The 21452-nt window shown below is 42.9% G+C and overlaps 1 protein-coding gene across 1 annotated transcript in view; it reads left to right on the top strand.

Annotated features, from left to right (window-relative positions):
• LOC126233443 (uncharacterized) overlaps nt 1-20364 on the top strand; it is a 68738-nt gene extending 48374 nt beyond the window's left edge. Inside the window, exons 3-4 of the mRNA XM_049942865.1 lie at nt 11408-11595; nt 20261-20364. Of these exons, the coding sequence (XP_049798822.1) occupies nt 11408-11595; nt 20261-20364 (292 nt within the window). The remainder of the gene's footprint in view (nt 1-11407; nt 11596-20260) is intronic.
• Nucleotides 20365-21452: the final 1088 nt, after the last annotated feature.

A 21452-nucleotide genomic window follows, 5' to 3' on the forward strand; every position in this document is an offset into this window, starting at 1 on the left:
TAGTCTGGTGGTGCCTGTACACTTCTTGCTTGTGAGAGACAGTGGGAAGACTCCATGCAGGATGGTCTGTTGGTATTGAGTTCAGTTCTTAACAATAGGATCTGCAGTTCCTCTAAGTCTGATTTAACAGAGTTGATGCACTTGACTTTGGATGGCTTTCCCCTACTTGTCACTGTAAGGATCCTGTTGGTGAGCGTGGAGTGATTCAGGCAGGTCATATATCCATAGAAGGTCAGTTGCCTTTTCCTCTACATGTTTGTAGAGCTCATTATTGTGCCTAATTCTGTAGGTACCATCTTCCTCTCTCATGGGTCCTTGTATTCTCCTCAGGATCTTCCTCTCTTTAAGTTCTAGTCTCCCAAGTGGGCTCTTTCGATTCATCAAGAGGCACTCGGAGGCATAGAGTGCAGAGGGTTTCACTACCAAGTTGAAGTGCTTCAGCTTTATGTTCTTTGATAGGTATTTGGAGATATACATGTTCTTACAGGAATGATAGGCCCTTTTTAACTTGGTGCACATGGCACCTATGGTCAAGGTTTCACTCTCAATTGCTAAAATCTGTTCTCCCAAATACTTGACTGCAGGAACTTTACAGACATTATCATTTCCTAGTGGGATTGTAGAAGAAGCCTGTTGATATTGGTGATGAACTTAATGTTCTGTATGTTGACCCTCAAGCCAGTTTTTGCTGCAATACTGTGGAGGCTCTGTAGTTGGTGAGTAGCCTCTTCCATGCTGTTGGCCAATACGGTGAGATCATCAGCAAAGGCTAGACAGGGTACATTGAGGTGGTCTTTCTTGTACCCAAGCTTCAGTCCTGCTTCTGGTGACAATATGGAAGTCCATTCTCTGATGATTTTCTCCAGAACACAATTGAAGAGGATGCAAGAGAGGCCATCTCCCTGCCTGACACCTGTCTGGATGGGAAAGCTTGCAGAGAGTTCACCCCTGAACTTGACTTTGGAGATGGTGTTCTTGAGGATAGCTTGGACCAGTCTTGTAGTCTTCCCATCTAGGCCTAGTTCCCACAGGGTAGAGAAGAGGGTCTGTCGACCTATTGTGGGTCTGTCGACCTATTGAGTCATATAGTTTTTGGAAGTCTACTATAATGACTACTCAGGGGTGTCCTCCTTGGCTCCTATATGAGAGGATGGTCTTGATGTTTTGAATCTGTTCTGTGCAGGACCTACTTGCATGGAAACCAGCCTGGTATTCGCCTAGTTGGGAGTCTAGCTCTTTGGTGACTCTATTTTGCAGGGCTTTAGAGAAGATCTTGGTGGCTATAGGCAACAAGGAGATGCCTCTTTTAGCTATTATGGTCAGTCATACTTCCTTTCTTGTGTAGTGCATGGATCATGGCTGAGATCCATCCCTCTGGCAAAACCTCTGTTCTCCAAACTCCAAATATCCTGAATGATCTGGGTGATACTCTTCAGGGACTGGTCATCTACATGCTTCCACATTTATGCAACTATACCATCATCACCTGGGGCCTTGGTGTTTTCTTAAGGTCTTTGATGATCTTCTCTATTTCTTCCCTGTTGGGTGGTATAGAGACCTAGTTCCTGACAGTGGGCTTGGCAAAAGCAAGTCTCTCTTTCAGTTGTTCTGCATTGAGGAGTTTCTGGAAGTATTCTGCAAAGGTTTTTGTGCAGTTCCTGCTATTCATTTGGAGTTTCCCATTTGGCCCTCGGAGATGTAGGGTTGGGGCCATGTATGAAGTAGTCTGTTTTTTGAGTTGCTTGTTGAGATCTCTTCTTCTGCCTGTAGTATTTGAGACCTATTGTAGTTCCTCTTGGTTTTGCGGATGATGCTCATTGTTGTTTTTCTTTGCACCATGAAAGCCTGATGGGTGGGCTTGTCTTTGCACTGATTCCACTTTATCCAGACTCTATGCCTCTCCTCTATAGCTTGATAACATCCTGTCATCCATCAGCGGTGCTTGCCTTTGTTTATTGAAGCAGGTATAGTTTTTTTAGTGGCATCCAGTAGAGCCTTTTGAAGAGCAGGCCACTCTTGTTATGTGCTTTCTCAAGGGTGGTCTGGAAGTTGCAGTCCTTATCGCTCAGCCAATGGGTGTTAAACGTTGGTATTCTCGAAACCTTTGGGGTATTGTGAGCTCTTCTCAAAGGTTGTATGATGGGCTTAAATAGGGAGAGATAGTGGTCTGAGTTGAGGTTTGCTCCCCTCAATACTTTGACTTTTTGTATTTCCTTGTGGCATCTCCTGTCAATAGCCACATGGTCTATCTGAAATTCACCCAGCATGTGATTTCAGTTCCTCCAGGTCATGGCCTTCCTTGATAGTTGCTTGAATCCAGTTGATTTTAGAGTAAGGTTGTAGTTGTAACAAAGGTCTATGAAGTGCTCGCCATTTCTGTTGGTCCTCTTGTGGGCTGGGTAACCTCCTACTATCCTGCAGTACTTCTTTTCCTTGCCAACTTGTGTGTTGAATTCAACTGGGGTGTTATTTCTGTTGGTATTTCTCTTCATGTTGAGTTCAACGAGTGTGTATGGGGTCACCCTAGTGGGTAATGAAGTTAATTCTGAAGGTTGTTAGTCCTGAGGTATATTTAATCAGATGCCACTAACATGTGGAACAGACACTGTTGGGGTACCGCCACTGACATGTGGCCATGCCCTTGGTACTAGTTTTGGTCCACCCCGGGTATTTTATTTCCCCAGTACCCAACATATCTGGTGAGCATCCCCCTATCCACCACCTGGAGAGGCACTCAGTAGGAGACTAGCAACTCCCCTGAGACTTGACAGTTCTTATGTTTTAGATCTCACACAAAAAGGATGTGTAATTTTTACTTGTGAATCAACAATGTAATAGTAAATAATATGTGTGATAAAAATGCAAGAAAGTACATATATTAAGAGTTATCATAGATGCAAGAATATTTTTATTTATTATGAAAATATTTGTTCACAAGCATGGCTTTTGCCGGCAGTCATAAGGAGAGGCAGTAATTTCTTCCATCCTGAAAGACATCTTAAAATATATATGTGCTAATCATTAAGACTGTATGATCAAAAATGGCTCTGAGCACTATGGGACTTAACTGCTGAGGTCATCAGTCCCCTAGAACTTAGAACTACTTAAACCTAACTAACCTAAGGACATCACACACATCCGTACCCGAGGCAGGATTCGAACCTGCGACCGTAGCGGTAGCGCGGTTCCAGACTGTAGCGCCTAGAACCCCTCGGCCTCTCCAGCCTGCAATGTATGATTGGCAACCACAGAAAATTTGAGGTAAATTAATGATGTCAGCATAACTTAATAGCAGTTTCTATTAAATATTTATGTGTGTAATAATCGAACAATTGACTTTTAGAAAAGCATGAAGTTTGTTGCAAAATACAGTTTGTGTGACTTCAGTATTGGTATGCTGCATTGCATTTTTCTGCATTGCATTTTTCTTACACTGTGGGGAAGGCTGTTCACAGATGTTGGCTGTCTGAAAAGATAAGGCACAGGAGATGAGGTTTTGTATAAGATCGGGAGGGTAATTATGATCTGTTAAGGCCTCAGTGAGACCCTCATATTTCAAGAGGCGCCGTACATGTGACGGCCTTGGGTGGCTAGGCTGTATGGTATGGACTTCTTAGTATGAAATGGTTGGCAGTTGTCGAAGTGGAGGTATTGCTAGTAGTTGGTAGGTTTGATATAGACAGAGGTGCTGATATAGCCATTGTTGATGTGGAGATCAACGTTGAGGAAGGTGGCTTGATGGGTTGAGTAAGACTAGGTGGAGCAAATGGGTGAGAAGATGTTAAGGTTCTGGACGAATGTGGGGAGGACGTTCTCACCCTCAATCCAGATCACGAAGATGTCATCAATAAATCTGAACTGGGTGAGGGGCTTGGGATTTTGGGTGTTTAGGAAGGATTCCTCTAGATGGCCCATGAATAGGTTAGTATAGGATGATGCCATGTTTGTTCCCATAGCCTTCAAAAAGGAAGTAATGGTAGCTGAGGTTATAGTTGGTCATGGCGACCAGGAAAGAGGCTGCTGGTTTGGAATGCAATGAGCACTGGGAAAAATTAATAGCGATAAGGCCATGGGCATTAGGGATGTTAGTGTAAAGAGAGGTGGCATCAATAGTGACATGCAGGGCACCATGTGGTAAAGGAGAGTAGGTGGAGAAAATGGTTGGTGCCTTTTATGTAGGGGGTAGGTTGCTGGTAATGGCTGAAGGTGTTGGTCTATGAGAGCTGAGATTCTCCCAGTGGGTGCACAGTAACTGGTGACAATGGGATATCCTGGGAGGTAGGGTTTATGGAGTTTACGAATCATGTAGGGAATGGTAGGGATGAGGAGAGAGATAGACTCTGGGGAGAGGTTCTGGGATAGGCCTAATGATTTGAAGAGAGAGCGGAGATCCTGCTGCATTTCTGGAATGGGGTCACTGTGGCAGCGTTTGTAGGTGGATGACTCTGATAGTTGGCAGAGTCCTTCTGCCGGGTAATCCTTGCAGTTCAAGCAATAGTGGTGCTGCCTTTGTCAGCAGGTTGGATTTTAAGGTCTGAATCAGTTTTTAGGTGATGGATTGCTGATCTTTCTGTAGATGTAAGGTTAGTTTGCATGTTGAGGGATTTGGGGAATGATGATGAGGCAAGGAGTGTGGTTGAGAAATTGTGGAAAGTTAACAGGGGGTGATATGGGGCGCAGTGGGGTTGGAACACATTTGGTTGGAGGAGTGAACTGAGTCAGGCAGCGTTCAACATTGGTCTTTAGTTAAGTCTGATTGCTAGGGTTGGTGGCAAAAGAGTGTTTCCAGTGTAAGGATTTGGAGAGGAAAGCTGTTTAACAAGTAATGCATGACTGAATTTGATGGTGGGGCAAAAAGTGAGGCTTTTGGAAAGGATTGATACTTCTACTGGGCTAAGGATTTTGGAGGAAAAGTTCATGACTACTGCATTCTACATTGGCATGACAACCAACAAGTTGTATGGCCTCATGAAAGGCCACTGACAAACTAAGGCCAAGAGACAACTGGACCACTCTGTTGCTGAGCACACCACTCAACATTGCTGAGCACACCACCCAACACAGTCTCCTTGATTTCAATGACTGCTTCACAGCTTGTGCCATCTGGGTCCCTCCCACCGACACCACCTTTTCTGAACTGCACAGGTGGTGGCTCTCCCTGGAAAATATCTTACATTTCTATAACCCTCCTGATCTCAACTTCATTAGTCATTGTCCTTATCCATCCAGCCCCTTCCCTGTTCCCATCCCAGCACTAAATATCCCTCTATTCCACCAATGCCCCCAGTCGTTTTGCTTCTCTCCTTTCCCTCTAACCTCCCTCCCCTCCACCCCCTCTCACTGCCTAACCTTCTGACTGCACCTAGCTGCCCCACTCTCCACCTTATCTCTCTACGCTCCCAACAGCAATTTACCATCCTCGACCCCTACACTGCTATCCCTCTCCATGCCCCAGCTTCCTCATTACCCCCACCTTGTTGCCTCTCCCATAATGCCCTGCTGCTCACGGTCTGGATCTATCTGCCAGAGACTGTGGTAATGTGCGTGTTAGTTAACTTTGTGTGAGGATGTGTATGTCGTCTACTTTTGTCACAGGCATTGTTGACCAGAAGCTAACTTTCCGACAGTCTTTTTTTGAGACTTTCTGTGACACCATATCTGCTATATGATGAGCAGCAACTATCCTTTTCATATGTTGCTACATTCCATCCTGGATTTTCCATTGTTTGATTTTGCCTTTCTTCCATCGTAAATCAGTGCTGTTTCCCTTTGTTACCATTTTCTAATGCATTACTATACTCAATGTCTGCCCTTCTGTCTCTTCTTTGCTGTGTTTCTTTTGTTGCTTACAAACCTAATGGCATGCTCTGCTTACGAGCCACCCTGTATCAACTGTCTCAGCTGTGCAAAACAGATGGCTACAAGACCACACCGATGGTTGGTGTAGCATGTTACGTCCCACATTACACCTTCTGATATCATTAATCCTATACCTTCATATTGATCATGCTCCCTGTGTTACCCTTGCGTATTTTTGCATGTTCTTTCCTGCACCTTTCCTGTGCCACCTAAACTTGTATCTCATCCTACCAACTCCACCCCATGCCCCATTCCTTCCTCTCTCTATTCCAGTTCACACATATTAAATTCTCCTAATCTAGTCACTTCTGGCGTCCCCCGTTTGACACTTATCCACCCACTGCAGCCAGTGCAACCCACTGTACAAATACTTATTTTTCATTCAATCTCATTGTGACTTCATGCCAGTTTCCGTTGGTTTTCACCCTCCACTACTGGACTGTTCCCTCATATTTAATCTTGTGTCCCTTTATTTCATCTGTTTCTTCCTTTCTGTAATTTTTCCCATGTGTTTGAGTTTATTGTTGTGAATTTTTTCATATGTAATTCTACATTATTTACACTGAAACTCTTGCCCTCCAAGAACTAGTGTAACATGCACAATGCCACCTCAAAATACTACAGTGCAACCTCAAAAAACTTTCCAACCTGCTCACTTCCTGCTCCCACCTTGGACTACCACTGTCCACCAACTCTAAAACAACCTCCAGATCTCCCATAAGCCCCCTCATAGCTGACAAACTCTGTCTCACAGTCCTGCAACACTTACCTCACCCTCCAAAACTCACTCTCACCACCACACAGAATCCAGAACATAAACAGACCCCAAACACAGTCATTAAACTTTCCTCCAAAACCCTTAGACTCCCAGATGTGTCAGTCCATTCCAAAGGCCTTACCTTTTGCCCCATCCCAATTGACTCATCCAGGACTTGTTAAATACCTTCTCTCCTTTTCCCGGTACCTACTGTGGAAATACTTTTTTGCCACCAACCCTACCAATCAGACTCAACCGAAGACCAATGTTGAACCCTGCCTGACTCAGTTCACTTCTCCATCCAACCATGATCCACCCCCACTGTCCCCAAATCACTCCCTGCTAACTTTCCACAATTTCTCAACCACAAACCTTGCCCCACCATCATTCCCCAAATCCCTCAACATGCAAACCAACCTTAAATCTGCAGAAAATCAGCAATCCACACCTGAAAACCAATTCTGACCTTATAATCCTATCTGCTGAGAAAGGCACCACCACTGTTGTTTTGAACCACAAGGACCACCTGGCAGAAGGGCTCCATCAGCTGGCAGACTCATCCACCTACATACCCTATGACAGTGACCCCATTTCAGAAATCCAGCAGGATCTCCAGTCTCTCCTCAAATCCTTAGGCCCATCCCAGGACCTTTCCCTGGAGTCCATCTCTCTCCTCACCCCTACCATTCCCTACACTCCTACCTCTACATGACTCCTGAAGTCCCTAAACCCAACCACGCAGGACATCCCACTGTGGTCGGTTACTGTGCCAACTCTGCTCTTGTAGACCAACACCTTCAGCCCATTACCCACAATCTACTCTCATATATAAAAGACGCCAGCCATTTTCTTCACCGACTCTTCACAGTTCCTCTCCCTTTACCACACAGTGCCCTGCTCGTCATAACTGATGCCACATCACTTTGTACTAACAACCCTAATGCCCATGGCCTTACCGCTATTGAACACTAACTTTCCCAACACTTGCCAGATTCCAAACCAACCACCTCCTTCCCAGTCACCATGACCAACTATATCTTCAACTACAATTTCTTCTTATTTGAAGGCATTACCTACAAACAAATCTGGGGTATGGCTATGGGCACCTGCAAGGCTTTATACCATGCCAACTTATTCATGTGACATCTAGAGGAGTCCTTCCTAAACACCCAGAATCCCAAACCCCTCACCTGGTTCAGATTTATTGATGATCTGGATTGAGGATCGAGGGTGAGGACACCCATCCATATTCCTCCAGAACATTAACATCTTCTTCACCATTTTCTTCACCTGGTCCTACTCAACCCATCAATCCACGTTCCTCAATGTTGGCCTCCATCTCAAAGATGGCTGTATCAGCACCTCTGTCCATATCAAACCTACCAACAAGCAGCAGTACCTCCATGTTGACAGCTGCCACCCATTCCATGCCAAGAAGTCCTTCCATATGGCCTAGCCACCCATGGCCGTCACATCTGTAATGATAAGCGGTCCCTCTCGAAATATACTGAGGGTCTTACTGATGCCTTTACAGTTCATAGTTATCCTTCCAACCTTGTACAAAAACAGATCTCCCATGCCTTATCTTTCCAGTCACCCAACACCTCCCAAAGTCCCCCCCCCCCCCCCCCCCATCTGATTATAGAGGAACGTTCCCCTTGTCACTCAGTATCACCCAGGACTAGAGCAACTGAGTTACATTCTCCACCATGGCTTTGACTACCTCTTGTCATGCCCTGAATGTCCTACCCACTATCCTTCACATTCCTCCTGCAGTGGTATTCCACTGCACACTGAACCAACACAATATTCCCATCCATCCCCACACAAACCCCAATCTCAGCCCCTTGCCTCATGGGTGATATCCCTGTAACAGACCGAGATGCAAGACCTGTTACATACATCTTCCCACCACTCATGATCCCAGTCGTGTCACAAACATTACTTATCCCATCAAAGGCAGGGCTACCTGTGAAACCAGTCATGATCTGCAAGCTAAGCCACAACCACTGTGCCGCATTATACATTGGCATGACAACCAACAAGCTGTCTGTCTGCATGAATGGCCACTGAAAAATTGTGGCCAAGAAACAACTGGACCACCCTGTTGCGTAGCATGCCACCCAACACTACATCCTTTAGTTCAATGACTGCTTCACAGCCTGTGCCATCTGGATCCTTCCAACCACCACCAGCTTTTTTGAACTGCACAGCTGGGGGCTCTCCCTGCAATATATCCTATGTTCCTATAACCCTCCTGGCATCAACCTTCGTCGGTCATTGTCCTCGCCCATCCAGCCTCTTCCCTGTTCCCATTCCATCACTACACAGCCCTCTGTTCCACCAACACAACCAGCCTTTTTAATTCTCACCTTTTCTGCTAACCACCCCCCCCCCCTCTCTCTCTCCCTCCCTCAGGCTAACCTCCTGACTGCACCTAGCTGCCCCACTCTCCACCTCATCTCTCTATGCTCCCAGCAGCAATTTACCATCCTCGACCCGTACCCTGCTGTCCTCCTCCCTGCCCCAGCCTCCTCATTACCCCCATCTTGTTGCCTCTCCCATAATGCCCTGCTGCTCGTGGTCTGGATCTATCTGCCAGAGACTGTGGTAATGTGTGTGTTAGTTAACTTTGTGTTAGGATGTGTATGTCATCTACTTTTGCCACAGGCCTTGTTTGCCAGAAGCTAACTTTCTGACAGTCTTTTTGTTGAGCCTTTCCGTGACTCGACATCTCCACTATGTGGTGATTAGGAACTACCCTTTTTATGTACTCCAACATTCCATCCTGGATTTTCAATTTTTTAAGAATCACAAATAGTTTGAGAAACACAAAGACCCAGACATCTGCAATATCTCTAATAAGATTATTAAGCTTTCACCTAGATACGTGGTTAATCCCTTGACCAAAATTATTAATCAAGCAATTACAAGAGGTCTGTATCTAGAGAGTTTAAAATTGCTAGGATGCTACCTCTGTATAAATAAAGGTGCCACTACAGATCTTGGAATGCACAATCCTGTTAGTATTATGCCAATAATATTTAAAATCATTGAACGCATTCTGTATAACAGACTAATAAGCTTCTTTACATCACAGAATATCATAGCCTGAAGCCAACATGGGTTAGAAAAAGGATTTTGACTTAATTAATCACAATAATCACAATATTCTCCTAGAAAAACTTAAATTGTATGGGGTGAGGTGGAATTCATTCAATCTTATAAAATTCTACTTAATGAACAGATACCAAAAAATAAAAATGATAGATAGGGAGAGAAATAAATACCATTTAGAAACAGGGATGATCCAGAATGGTGTGGCATAAGGAAGTGTCTTAGGGCCACTGTTGTTCTTGATAAATGTTAATCACCTACTGCAAGGGATATTCAGCAAAAATCAATACTATTTGCAGATGACAAAAACATTTTAATTAAGGCAAAGGGTCTAGAAGAACCTACACATGAAGCAGGAAGTGTATTGTACAAAGTAGAAAACTGATTTAGAAATAATAAACTGATAATTAATTACAAGAAACAAACTTAATGAGCCTTAAAAACAATTGATCAAAAGATAACAGTGAAAAATATTTATATACGAGGTCTGTTTAAAAAAAATCCAGAACTTTGCCACAAAATTTTTCTATGCTTACGTTTACTTATTGTGCATGGTCTCCAATGCTGTTTCCGCTTCTGCAAGCTGTCTTGGTATGCCTCTTGCTGAATAGCATGAAATGCTGTCTGAAAATTTTCTTTTATCTTGTCTACTGCTGCAGATCTTCATTCTGGCCACACCTGGAGAGTGCAGAGGGTGAGGCAGCTCAGTGGTTTTGGTTTTTGTGCAAAAGTCACACACCAGCAGGAATGCATATATGGATGAATTATCGTGGTGCAAGAGCCATGAATTGTCTTGCCACATTTCAGGTCATTTCCTTCTCACAGGATTTCATGACGTGATCCAACTGAAATGTTACATTCTTCTGCAATTATTGGGCAATCCGTCTTCGACTGCCATGCACAATTTTGTTGAAGTTCCTTACATGGGCGTTGTTGGTAGGCATCAAAGGCATCCTGAAAAGGGTTTTCCTTAACTTCTGCCTGGCCATTTTCAAACCATGTCAGCCATTTGTAACATCAAGTGCAGCTTAGGCACTCATCACCGTAGGCTTCCTGCATAATTTGGTGTGTCTGTGTAAAGATTTCTTGAGTTTTGCACAAAATTTAATGCAGATACCTTGCTCCTCTAATTCTGCTCTCTGGAAATTTGCAAATTGTATGACACAACATTCTACTCAATACAGCACTGCACAATAACTAACAGACATACAACAATCAAACTTCTGGCAGTTACACATTAAACGCAGGCATGTGCAGGGATGTGAACTGCATTTTCCTCCAAATCTGATTTTTTTTCTCTTTAACATCTTTGCATGTCATTGAACTGTTCAAAATAAATAAATAAATTTTGGGTTGTTTTCCTTCTGACTTCACTTGAAAATTATATGTATAGTCCAACTTTAAGTGTGTCAAACTGTGAATGTGTCAACTGTGATTTTGTACAGACAGTTAAGCAGGTAAGATGAGGCAGCTAAACAGAGATCAAAGCATAGTTAGTCAAATCATATTAATAGTGTCAGGTCTTAAGGCTTATAGAGAATGCAAAATGTATAAGACACATGCAGTACCACTGAAGTTTCTTAGAATATTCTAAATAATTAATTAGTTGAAGAATTTATTCTAAGTTTTAATATTTAATGCTCACTTAATGTTACTTTCTGGAATTGCTTGTAGGGAAGCACGAATATGGGACATAAGAGATAGTAAGAAATTGACACCTGAGCCAGTTGTTGATCTGAGGCATCCAAAAATTTTGACAGGATGCTTTTTCTCTCCAGCTGGAAATTACTTGATAACTACATGTACCAATGGCAGGCTTACAGTGTATGACACAAGGAGTTTCAGATCTCAGATCCCAAAAGGTAAATATTATATCGATTTTGCTTCTTTATATGTTTTGAATAGTAATTCAAAAGATCATGCCCATTGTTAATAAGAATGATTGTGAGAATAATATAAATGGATGTAGCCTTAACTACACTACTGGCAAATGAAAAAAGAACACCAAGAATTTGTCGACCCAGAAGAAGCAAATTTTACTGAGACACTGTTCAGGGCATGTACAACAAAGTCCCAAACCTGCTCTATGGGCCACAGATATGGGGATCGTGCTGACCAGAGCAGTTGACATACACCTTGGAGAGCATATTGGGTGGCACGGGATACGTGTAGAAGTGCACTGTCTTGTTGGAGAAGCACATCTCCTTCTTGGTGCGGACAGTAGTACAACAGTCTGAATGATATTTTGGATGTATTGTGCACTGTTCAATGTTCCCTTGGCATTCACCAGAGGAGAATGGCCATTGCAAGATATGGCTCCCTACACCATGATGTTGGGTGTTGACCCTGCATGCCTCCGTCATATACACACCAGAGTTGGTGCTTACCTCCACAATGCCACACACACAGATGACCATTGTTGGCATCAAGGCAGAGGTGAGTCTCATCACTGAAGACAAAATGTCTGCATTCATCCTTTCCACAAGGGCCTGCAGTGACACCACTGGAGGTGTGCTGCATGATGGGGAATGGGAGGAAGCTACCCTAAGGGCATGTGTGATCATAGCTTCACAGAGACAGTTGCAAGTGGTCCTCACTGATATTCCTGGAGCAAGAGAGTCTCTAATTAGTTGTGAACTCACAGTGCAGTCCAATATGGCAATTTGTAAGGTGCAGCAGTCTTGGCATTCATCTGTGTGTCACTTCTGAAAGGACCCAGGCTGACAAGCATTTGCACCTCTGGCAACAACATTGATGCACTGTGGAGACTTCTCAAGTGTAACACAATACTGCAGTATGACCACCCAGTCTCCCACTGACCCACTATACACCCTCAATAAAATTCCACCAGTCGCACAAACAATTCGCATGCATCCTGTTGTGGCATGATAACAATGTTGCAGGCATAGACAGAGCTCCATATACCATACCAAACTGACTGCTAATGGCTCTGGAGGTGAACAAATGCTGAAGCTTGCAAAATTACACAGCTGATAGTTCCTTGTTTGCTTGCAGTGCTGAACATTTCACCATTGAATTAACTGCCCTCTCATGGCATCCCGTGCAAACATGAAACACCTTAATCATTTTAGTGAAAGTATTCCTTTTCCATTTTCCAGTAGTTTATGTCTATTTTTGTCCAGAAAATCACTGAAGGAAATGTTTCTGGCTGTAAATGAAAGATGAAGCTATATTTAAAATAAGCTACATGTACAAGAATGAACTGACATTAATGCAAAATTGCTTATCTGAGCAGTCACCGTGAAAGATTAACAAGCCATTTGCCATTCCTGTGATCAAATGTTCACCATTCTTGAAGGATGAATTGCAGTGGACACCTACAAGTATCCAGTGTCACAGATGTAATTCATTTATTCACTCACTAATTCATAGGTTGTGTTCTGTAATGCATGAGAGCCTTCATAAATGTGAATTGATGGAAACTATAAATTATAGACAGAAGCAACCACTTCAAATGGTTCTGCAGAGTATACTACCAACAAAATAGTGCTTATCTCCTCACACTAACAAATGTAGGTATTACTTCTAGTATATGTGAATTTTAGAAAAAGAACAATGGAAGTTGCTACTCACCGTATAGCAAAGATGCTGAGTCGCAGATAGGCACAACGGCCGAAAGCTTTAACTGTGAAAATTCTTTTTGTTGTGGCTACCTGTGACTCAGCATCTCTGCAATATTGTTAGAAAAAGAAGAGCTACTTTGAAAAAGGTTGTTACTCATCCTCTTAAGCTACACAGCTGCTATTTTTATCTACTCTACAAATAAAACATTTGCAGTGTTTTACACAAAAAAACTGTTAGCTATGTATATACCAAGAAAGTGAAGATCATGAATCATTAGAATTATACAGAATTTACATCTATAGCATTGTGGGTGCAGTAGCTAATAAGGAAATCTTTTGCATTATTTCCTAATATCTGGTGATATTTAGTTTCATGCCTGATGTCTACTGGCAACCCTTCTTCAATGAATTTTGAAGATTTGAAAAAAATGCAAAAATGCATTAGATTTCACTATTACGTAGGTGCACAAATGTATAGATGTAGATATATATCAACAACACAGTAAAAAAACAATAATGAAAATTCCTGGATTGATCAATGTGTGAAATAAGGGAAAGGCAACCACCCATTTACAGTGGATCAGTGCATGGAGTGCAGAAACACATAACAGAGGGCAACATTCACACTAGCTTTCAAGAACTAGCTCTTCTTCTTGTAAATGCACACAATCACACACACAACCACACAGACACACAAATGAACACTTTTACCACGGCCACAGGTGTGTGCATTTGGGTGCCTGTGTAGTTGCGTGTATGAATGTGTGCTTCCACTAGAAAAAGAGCTAGAGCTTGAAAAGGTTGTGTGAATGCTGTTTTCTATTATGTATCCCTGTGCTCTATGCATTGATCCACTATAAGTGAGTCATTGCCTTTCCCTTATTCATTACAATGACACAAATTTTTAAGTGTGAAGTATGCAGAACTGAGTTCCTTGGTTAATTTATCCAAGGTGCCATTTCAGTTTATTATCCCTCTGGAAGCTCACGCAATTCACACATGTAGCCTTATTCAGTTCATGTACTTTGATCTCTACTTCTTGTACATGTAATAACAGTGGAAATTCGTAGATGGAATAGTACATAAAATAAAGGAAAGGCAGTCACTCACTACAGCTGACTGACATGTGGCACATAGAAACATGCAACAGAAAACTGAATTAGTTTTTAATATTTTGCTCTTTGTCTAGTGGAAGTAAACATGTTCACAAACACATGATCACACAGACACCCAAATGCACTTGGCTGTGGCCATTGCCAGAGTGACTGTTGATTATCAATGCTAATTGTATGGGCAGATGGAGTTGGGGAGGGGGTAGCAAAGGATGTACAAGGTGAGGAAGGGGTAGTGGAATAGTGCAAGACAGGTCTTCCCACAGATGACTCAGTGACTGCACGACAAGACAAAAGGACTTCAGAGGGTAGATCATATATGATAGAGTGTGAGGAAGGGGGGGGGGGGCTGGAGAGGGAAGAGGGAAAAGGAGAGGAAGATGGAGTTGAGGAAGGAGAAAGGGAGAGGAGTGAAGAAGGGGGGAGAGGGGAAGGAGAGAGGGAGGTAGAACAGTGGGGAGAGGAGAAAGGAAGGGGGGAAGGAAGGGAGATGGAATGCCCACACTGGAGGATGGGGTGGAAGAAGAATGCTGGGCAAAGGCAGTACATGATCTAGATGGGGAAGGAGTGCTGTGGGCAGAAGATAGAAAGGAAAAGGTGAGGTGAGGCAGTGGGAATATGTTAGAGGAGATTTAGGCCAGGGGAATTGTGAGAAGGCAGGATATGCTGGAGAGACAACACCCACCTGCAAAGTTCAGAGAAGACTTTGCTGGAAGAGACTATCTTGATGTACTGTGTAGCGCAGCAGCTATTCAAGTCATTTGTGTTGTGGTGTGCAACATGTTTGGCAACTAGATGGTCAAGTCTGTGATTTTCCACAGATTGGTGGTGGCCATTCGGATGGTTATATGTCATGCCCACACAGAAGCTGTCCAGTAATTGCACAACAGCTGATGTATAACATGACTGCTTTCATACATGGTCCCACCTTTTATAGGGTAGAAAATGCCTGTGACTGGACTGCAATAGGAGGTGATGAGTGGATGTACAGGACAGGTCTTCCACATGGGTTGACCACAAGGGAATGACCCAGAGGTGCAGGACTGGGAGCAGGATTGGAATAGGGATGAGCAAGGATATTCTGTAGGTTTGGTTGACAGTGGAACACAATCTTTTGGGATGTGTGTAGGATTTTGAGTGGAATATTCCTCATCTCAAGGCATGACAAGAGGTAGTCGAAGCTCTGGTGAAAGGTGTGGTTGAGCTTTTCAAGGCCAGGGTAATATTGAGTGATCAGAGGAGTGGTGGTCAGTGGTTGGTTTACAGATTTACTGATGTCAAGGAGGATACGGCACAGGAGATCTATTTATGGATGATCTGCCTAGGATACTGTCTATCATTTCTAAGGTTATCACTACATTTTGACAACTCCTCCTTTCCACTGCATGTGCAGAATCCATAGGGGGTGAGGCTGTAAGGAAGAGGCTTTTTGACATGGAATGGGTGACAGCAATAAAAGTGGAGGTACTGCAGGTAGTTGCTGCATTCGATATGAACAGATGTATTTATGGAGCTACCTAAGAGGAGGAGATCAATATCTTGGAAGGTGGCTCATTGAGTTGAGAGGGACCAGATGAAGCAGATTTGGGAGTAGGTCTTGAGGACATGGAGGAAACAACAAAGGTTGTTCCTGCCATGACTCCAAATCATGAAAATGTCATCAGTGAATCTGAACCAGACAAAGGGTTTAAGGTTGAGATGCGGCAATGCATTTCTATAACACTGCACACACTCAAGCTGATAATTAACAGTTCAAACAATTAAGAAGAATAATTCAGAAATGTATTAACCAGAAAACCTGGGAAATGATGCAGGGTTTTATTACAATAAGAAGGGTAAAACTAGTTTAATAATCAGAGTGTGCAGAGTGGAGCTATTTAAGTTTTAATTAAGAGAGCTTATCAGAATTGCACTTTGGTTCCTGTGGGCAAGCCCATCAGTGACCCTAGCTAGAAGAAAAAATAGTTCACCATACATTTTATTGTGGTCAGCAGGAGAGAAGTCACAATGTTTATAAGAGCATTGTTTAGAGTTTGGCCCAATGTACGTAAATCAGAAAGAATGATGTAATTGCAAACAGAGGCAATATTTGACAAACTGAGGTGTCTGACATCATTGTCACCAAGAATCTTGAGCAATGAGAAACACGCCATTGTTAGATTAAATGTGGCTTAGCAGTTGAATGGTAAGCACATGCAACATGTGATACTTTGTCTTTATGACACAATAAGCTTTCTTACTGTGCTAGTAATGTCACCTAAGTAAAATCGTGCAAGTAGTGAGCTTTAATAATGTACCTGAATATGTTTCTACCAGTGACAAACTGCTGAGGCTTAGGTGTAAGTAGTTCATTAACAAAGCTTATGATGTATGTGACACAGTACCCCTACATGTGAAGGCAAGTAAGTGCGGCATACTGGTAAACTATTGTCTCCTCAAGTGTTGTTGTATTGCCAGTGCTGACGACCTGTAATTTGTGAAATTTGTTGACTTGGAGAATACCAGATTATTTATTTACACCTTTCCTGACCATCCTAGTGAGGATGAGAAGTCTCACGTGGCAAAGAACATTAATGGTATCTTCCCAGCACAGAGAAGCTGGGTTGTAGTATTAATAAAACATAAACTTTTACAGAAGTGAAGTTTTTTGTGTGTCCTTCATACCACCAGTAAAGGCACACTCAGTTTCCCTTTATTGGTAGTTCTTTTAATAATCATCAAATATGTATATTTCCCCTTTATTGATAGTTGTATTGAAAATCCCCAAGTGTGATTGTGTTGAAAGATTCATTAGTCAAAATTCACATGTTGGAGTGCAGTGTACAGATAACTGCACTAAAGGTAGGGTTAGGTGAGATTCATGATTTGGAGCAGTGTGGCTGGCACTAAGGAGGTAGCACTGGTAAGTATATCAGTACTGACCTAGTGTCACATAACACTGTAAACTGCTACCTAGTGCAACAGTATGTCGTCATGTAGGATTTGTCATACCATATTGAGAGTCAGATAATTTGGAGCAGTGTGGCTGGCAGTAAGGAGGTAGCACTGGTAAGTATATCAGTACTGACCTAGTGCCATATAACACTGTAAAGTGCTACCTAGTGCAACAGTATGTCGTCATATAGGATTTGTCATTCCATATTGAGAGTCAGATGATGTAGTTTTATACTGCTCAGCACCAACACAATTGACAGATTCACATTGTAAATTAGTATGACCGTGAGAGGGTATCGGAAGTGTTACAAGGTGTTGATTGGAGAAGAAAGATTCTTCCAGTTGGCACATAAATTAAGTTGGCATGGGATGGTGCTATGCAAGCACCCATGACAGTACCATGGACTTGTTTATAAATTTCTCCTCCAAAAGTGAAATAAATTTTTGTCAGGACGTGGACGGCTAGGAGGATTAGGGGAGAAGTGGTGGGTTTGGTATCATGAGAACATTGGGAAAGATACTGTTCCATGCTGCAAGGCTTTGGGCATGTGGGATATTGGTGTACATGACTGTCACATCTATTAAATGACAAGTAATATGGTGGTAATGGGACAAGAATTGTGGAAAGGCAGTGAAGAAAGTGAGCATTGTCTTGAATGCAGGCTGGGATGTTGCGGACTATAGTTTGGAGGTGTTGGTCAACAAAGGCAGAGCATCATTTTGTGGGACCATTGTACCCAGCACAGTAGGACAACCACTAGGAAGATCTGTGGAGTTGGGTTTGTGGAGTTTGGGGAGTAGGTAAAGGCTATGAATGGAGAGTTTGCTAATGTGAGGAGAGAGATGGAGCCAATGTCAGGTTTTGAGTTGTACCTAAGGCCTTTAGGAACTACTGGAGGTCCAGTTGTGACGTCCATATGCACAGTTGTCAGAAGGTTGGGGGAGGCCCTCAGCCACATAGTCACTATGATTCATGACCAATGTGATGGAACCTTTGTCTGTGGGAAGAACAACAAGATGTGGATTGGTTTACAAGCTACAGATAGATGTATGCTATACAGGAGTGATGTAAGACTCAGTGGAAATGGGTTTATGAAAGTAAGGCTAGGCCAGGCAAGAAATGAGGAATTTCTCAAAGGTTACCAGGTTGATGACAAGGTGGAAGGGGAGGAAGATCATGGATGGAGGGAGGTGGGGCTGTTTTACATAAGGTTCTTGTGGGGGTCTGGTTGGATATTGTCAGTGGGGTGTGTGCTTAAGAAATGTTTCCACTGTAGAGAATGAGTTAAGAAGAGGATGTGCTTTACAAGTCCAGCATGCCTGAACATAGGTTTAGGGTTAAAGGTGAGGCCTTTAGAAATTACTGAGACTTCTGCAGGGCTTAGAGTTTTGGCAGAAAGGTTGACAACAATGCTACTGGATTGCTGTTCAGGAGCAGTGTGTTTTATGAAGGGTGAGGAAGAGTTTGGGGATGTGGAAGGTGGAATAAGTCAGCAAGGCATGATCAGGAAGCTATGAGAGGATGGCAGGAGGGGGAGGTGGGGGCTGGATCACAGTGGTAGAATATTTCTTGGATAGAGGTAATCTCATGCAGGCATAGGGCAGTAATAGCTGTGACAGCTTCCTCAGATGATGCTAGGAATGCTGACTAAGTGTTTAAGAACGAGTTTCTATTGCAGAAATAGCATTCAGTAAGTTATGGTCACAGAGTAAAGGGATTTTGCGAAAGGAGTAGGGGCTGTCAAGTAACGTTTGAGCTTTTATTGTTTGATAATAAAGAAGCAAACTGGTGAGGGTGAGGGATTGATGGAATTGGAAAAAGTGAAGCTTCCTGTGGTAGGATGGCTGAAAGCCCAAGATGCCAGTTTTAAAAGCCCATTGATTAGGATACCGTGTGCCAGACAAGATTTAAGAAAGAACGACACACATTACTTCAATAGCTGCTTCACTATGCAAGCTAGTTAGATGGTCCCTTCCAGCACAAGTGTCTCTCAACTGGGCAGGTGGGAACTGTCTTCCCAGCATATCCTACACTCTTGTAATCCCCTGGCATAAACCTCTGCTGACCTGTTTCTCAGTGACTCGTCTTGCTTTTCCCCTGATCTCTCTTCTGTCCACAGCACTCCTTCCACATCCAGATCACATACTACCTTCTCCCAGCACTCCTCCTACCTCCCCTTTGTGAGCAGTCTCTCTCTCTCTGTCTCTATCTCTCCCTCCCCCTTCTCTCTCCACACCTTCCCCCCCACTCTCTCCCCTTCCCTTTTCTCCCCCCTTTTCTGTCCCTCTCCACTTCTGTCTTCCCTCCTTGCCTCACTTCTCATCTCCACATTCCTCTCTTTCCCCACCCCCTCCCTTTGCCCCTTATCACTTGTATGCTCTACCCTCTGACGTCTGTTTGTCTTGTTGTGCAGCTGCTGAGTCACCTGTGGAAAGAACTGCCTCACATTATCCCAATACCTCCCCCCCCCCCCCCCCGCCCTCCCTTGTAGGTCCTTTCCTACATCCTCCCACCTCCATCTGCCCAAGCAACTGCTCTTGATAATCAACAGCCACTCTTGCTGTGGCCATAGGTGTGCGCACTTGGGTAGGAAAAGAGGATTAGCTCAAAAGATAGTGTAAATGGTTTTCTGTTGCATTTTTCTATGTGCACACATCAGTCAGCTGTAGGTGGGTGGTTGCCTTTCTTTTATTTCATGTAATGTACCTGTAAGTTATTTTCATTTGTTCGTAATTGCATAATATAATATAAGTCTTTGTAAAACTGACGTTTAAGCTGTTTGCTGTTATCCTGTTGACAACTTGTTTTTTACTCTCCTATATGTGTGTGGTATTGATATATTTAGTCCATTCATGAGCAAATTACATTGTTTTTGAGGAGTTTGCTAATGTTATAGATTGTGACTCGAAAGTTCTTGGCCCACCAATAAAAGTTGCCAGTAGTTCAAATGTTTATGACTATTTCTCAATAGAGTCCCTTTTTAGGGCCACACACTTTTGACACCAATGCTTCTGGCACATTATACCCTCCTTGTAAAATATTTCTTCCTGCATGGCAAAAAAGGCCTCCACTGCAGCCACGATGTCATCTTCTGTTCGACAATAGGTTCCAACTAGATTTTTCTTGAACTTATGGAAGAGATAACAGTCATAGGGCGCCAAATTGGGTGAATAAGGTGGGTACCAAAGCAAGATTCCATGGCAGACATAGCAGTGACAGAAATGTGCATATGGGCATTGTCCTGTTGAAAGAGCACTCATTTTGTTAACATCCTGACATGTTTCGCTTTGATTTTTCCCCCCTCAAATTCATTGGTTGACCAGCCTAATATGTTCTGTTCACAGTTTCACCTTTTTTGAGGTATTTAGCCATTATAACACCCCTAAAATCCCCCCCCCCCAAAAAAAAAACAGAGACAATCACCTTACCAGCTAATGTGACTGACTTGGAGGTTGGTGAGGAGGCATGTTTCCACTGTTTTGATTTAACATTGGATTCAGGTTGATAGTGATGAACCCATGATTCATCCATTGTCATAAAACGTTTGAGAAATGTTACAGGATCTGCCTCAAAAAGGGCCAAGTTTTCAGCAGGCATTATGTGTCTCTGGCATTTATCTGCTTGACATGAGCCCTTGTGCATGTCATCAACAACTCTTATATGTCCAACACATTTCCGAGATATACCCACTGTCTTAGCAGAACAGTGGTCTGTCACATTCTGGTCTGCCAAGATGATAGTCTAGATTGCAGTGTCATGTTCCTCCATATTCACTGTTATCAGTCTTCCATTGCAAGGTGCTACTTAAACAGAGATGTTGTCCCACTTAAATTCCACATCCCACTTTTAAAACAATGGAATAAAAGAGGTACCCTTTCATAATGTTTCCACCATGTAATTATGGATCTCCTGTGCACTGATGCCCTTTATTAACAGGTACTGGATAACTGCACACTTGCTCTCCTTATCCATTTTTCAAAATATGTACACCTTGGACTCTTCATATTCTGATATCTGAAACAGATAAAAGATATTAATGAAACATTTGGTATGTAATGTAGCAAAGGAATGTACTATTAGTTGCTAAA

This window comes from Schistocerca nitens, chromosome 1, assembly GCF_023898315.1.
Source record: "Schistocerca nitens isolate TAMUIC-IGC-003100 chromosome 1, iqSchNite1.1, whole genome shotgun sequence".
In the NCBI taxonomy this organism is placed as follows: domain Eukaryota; kingdom Metazoa; phylum Arthropoda; class Insecta; order Orthoptera; family Acrididae; genus Schistocerca; species Schistocerca nitens.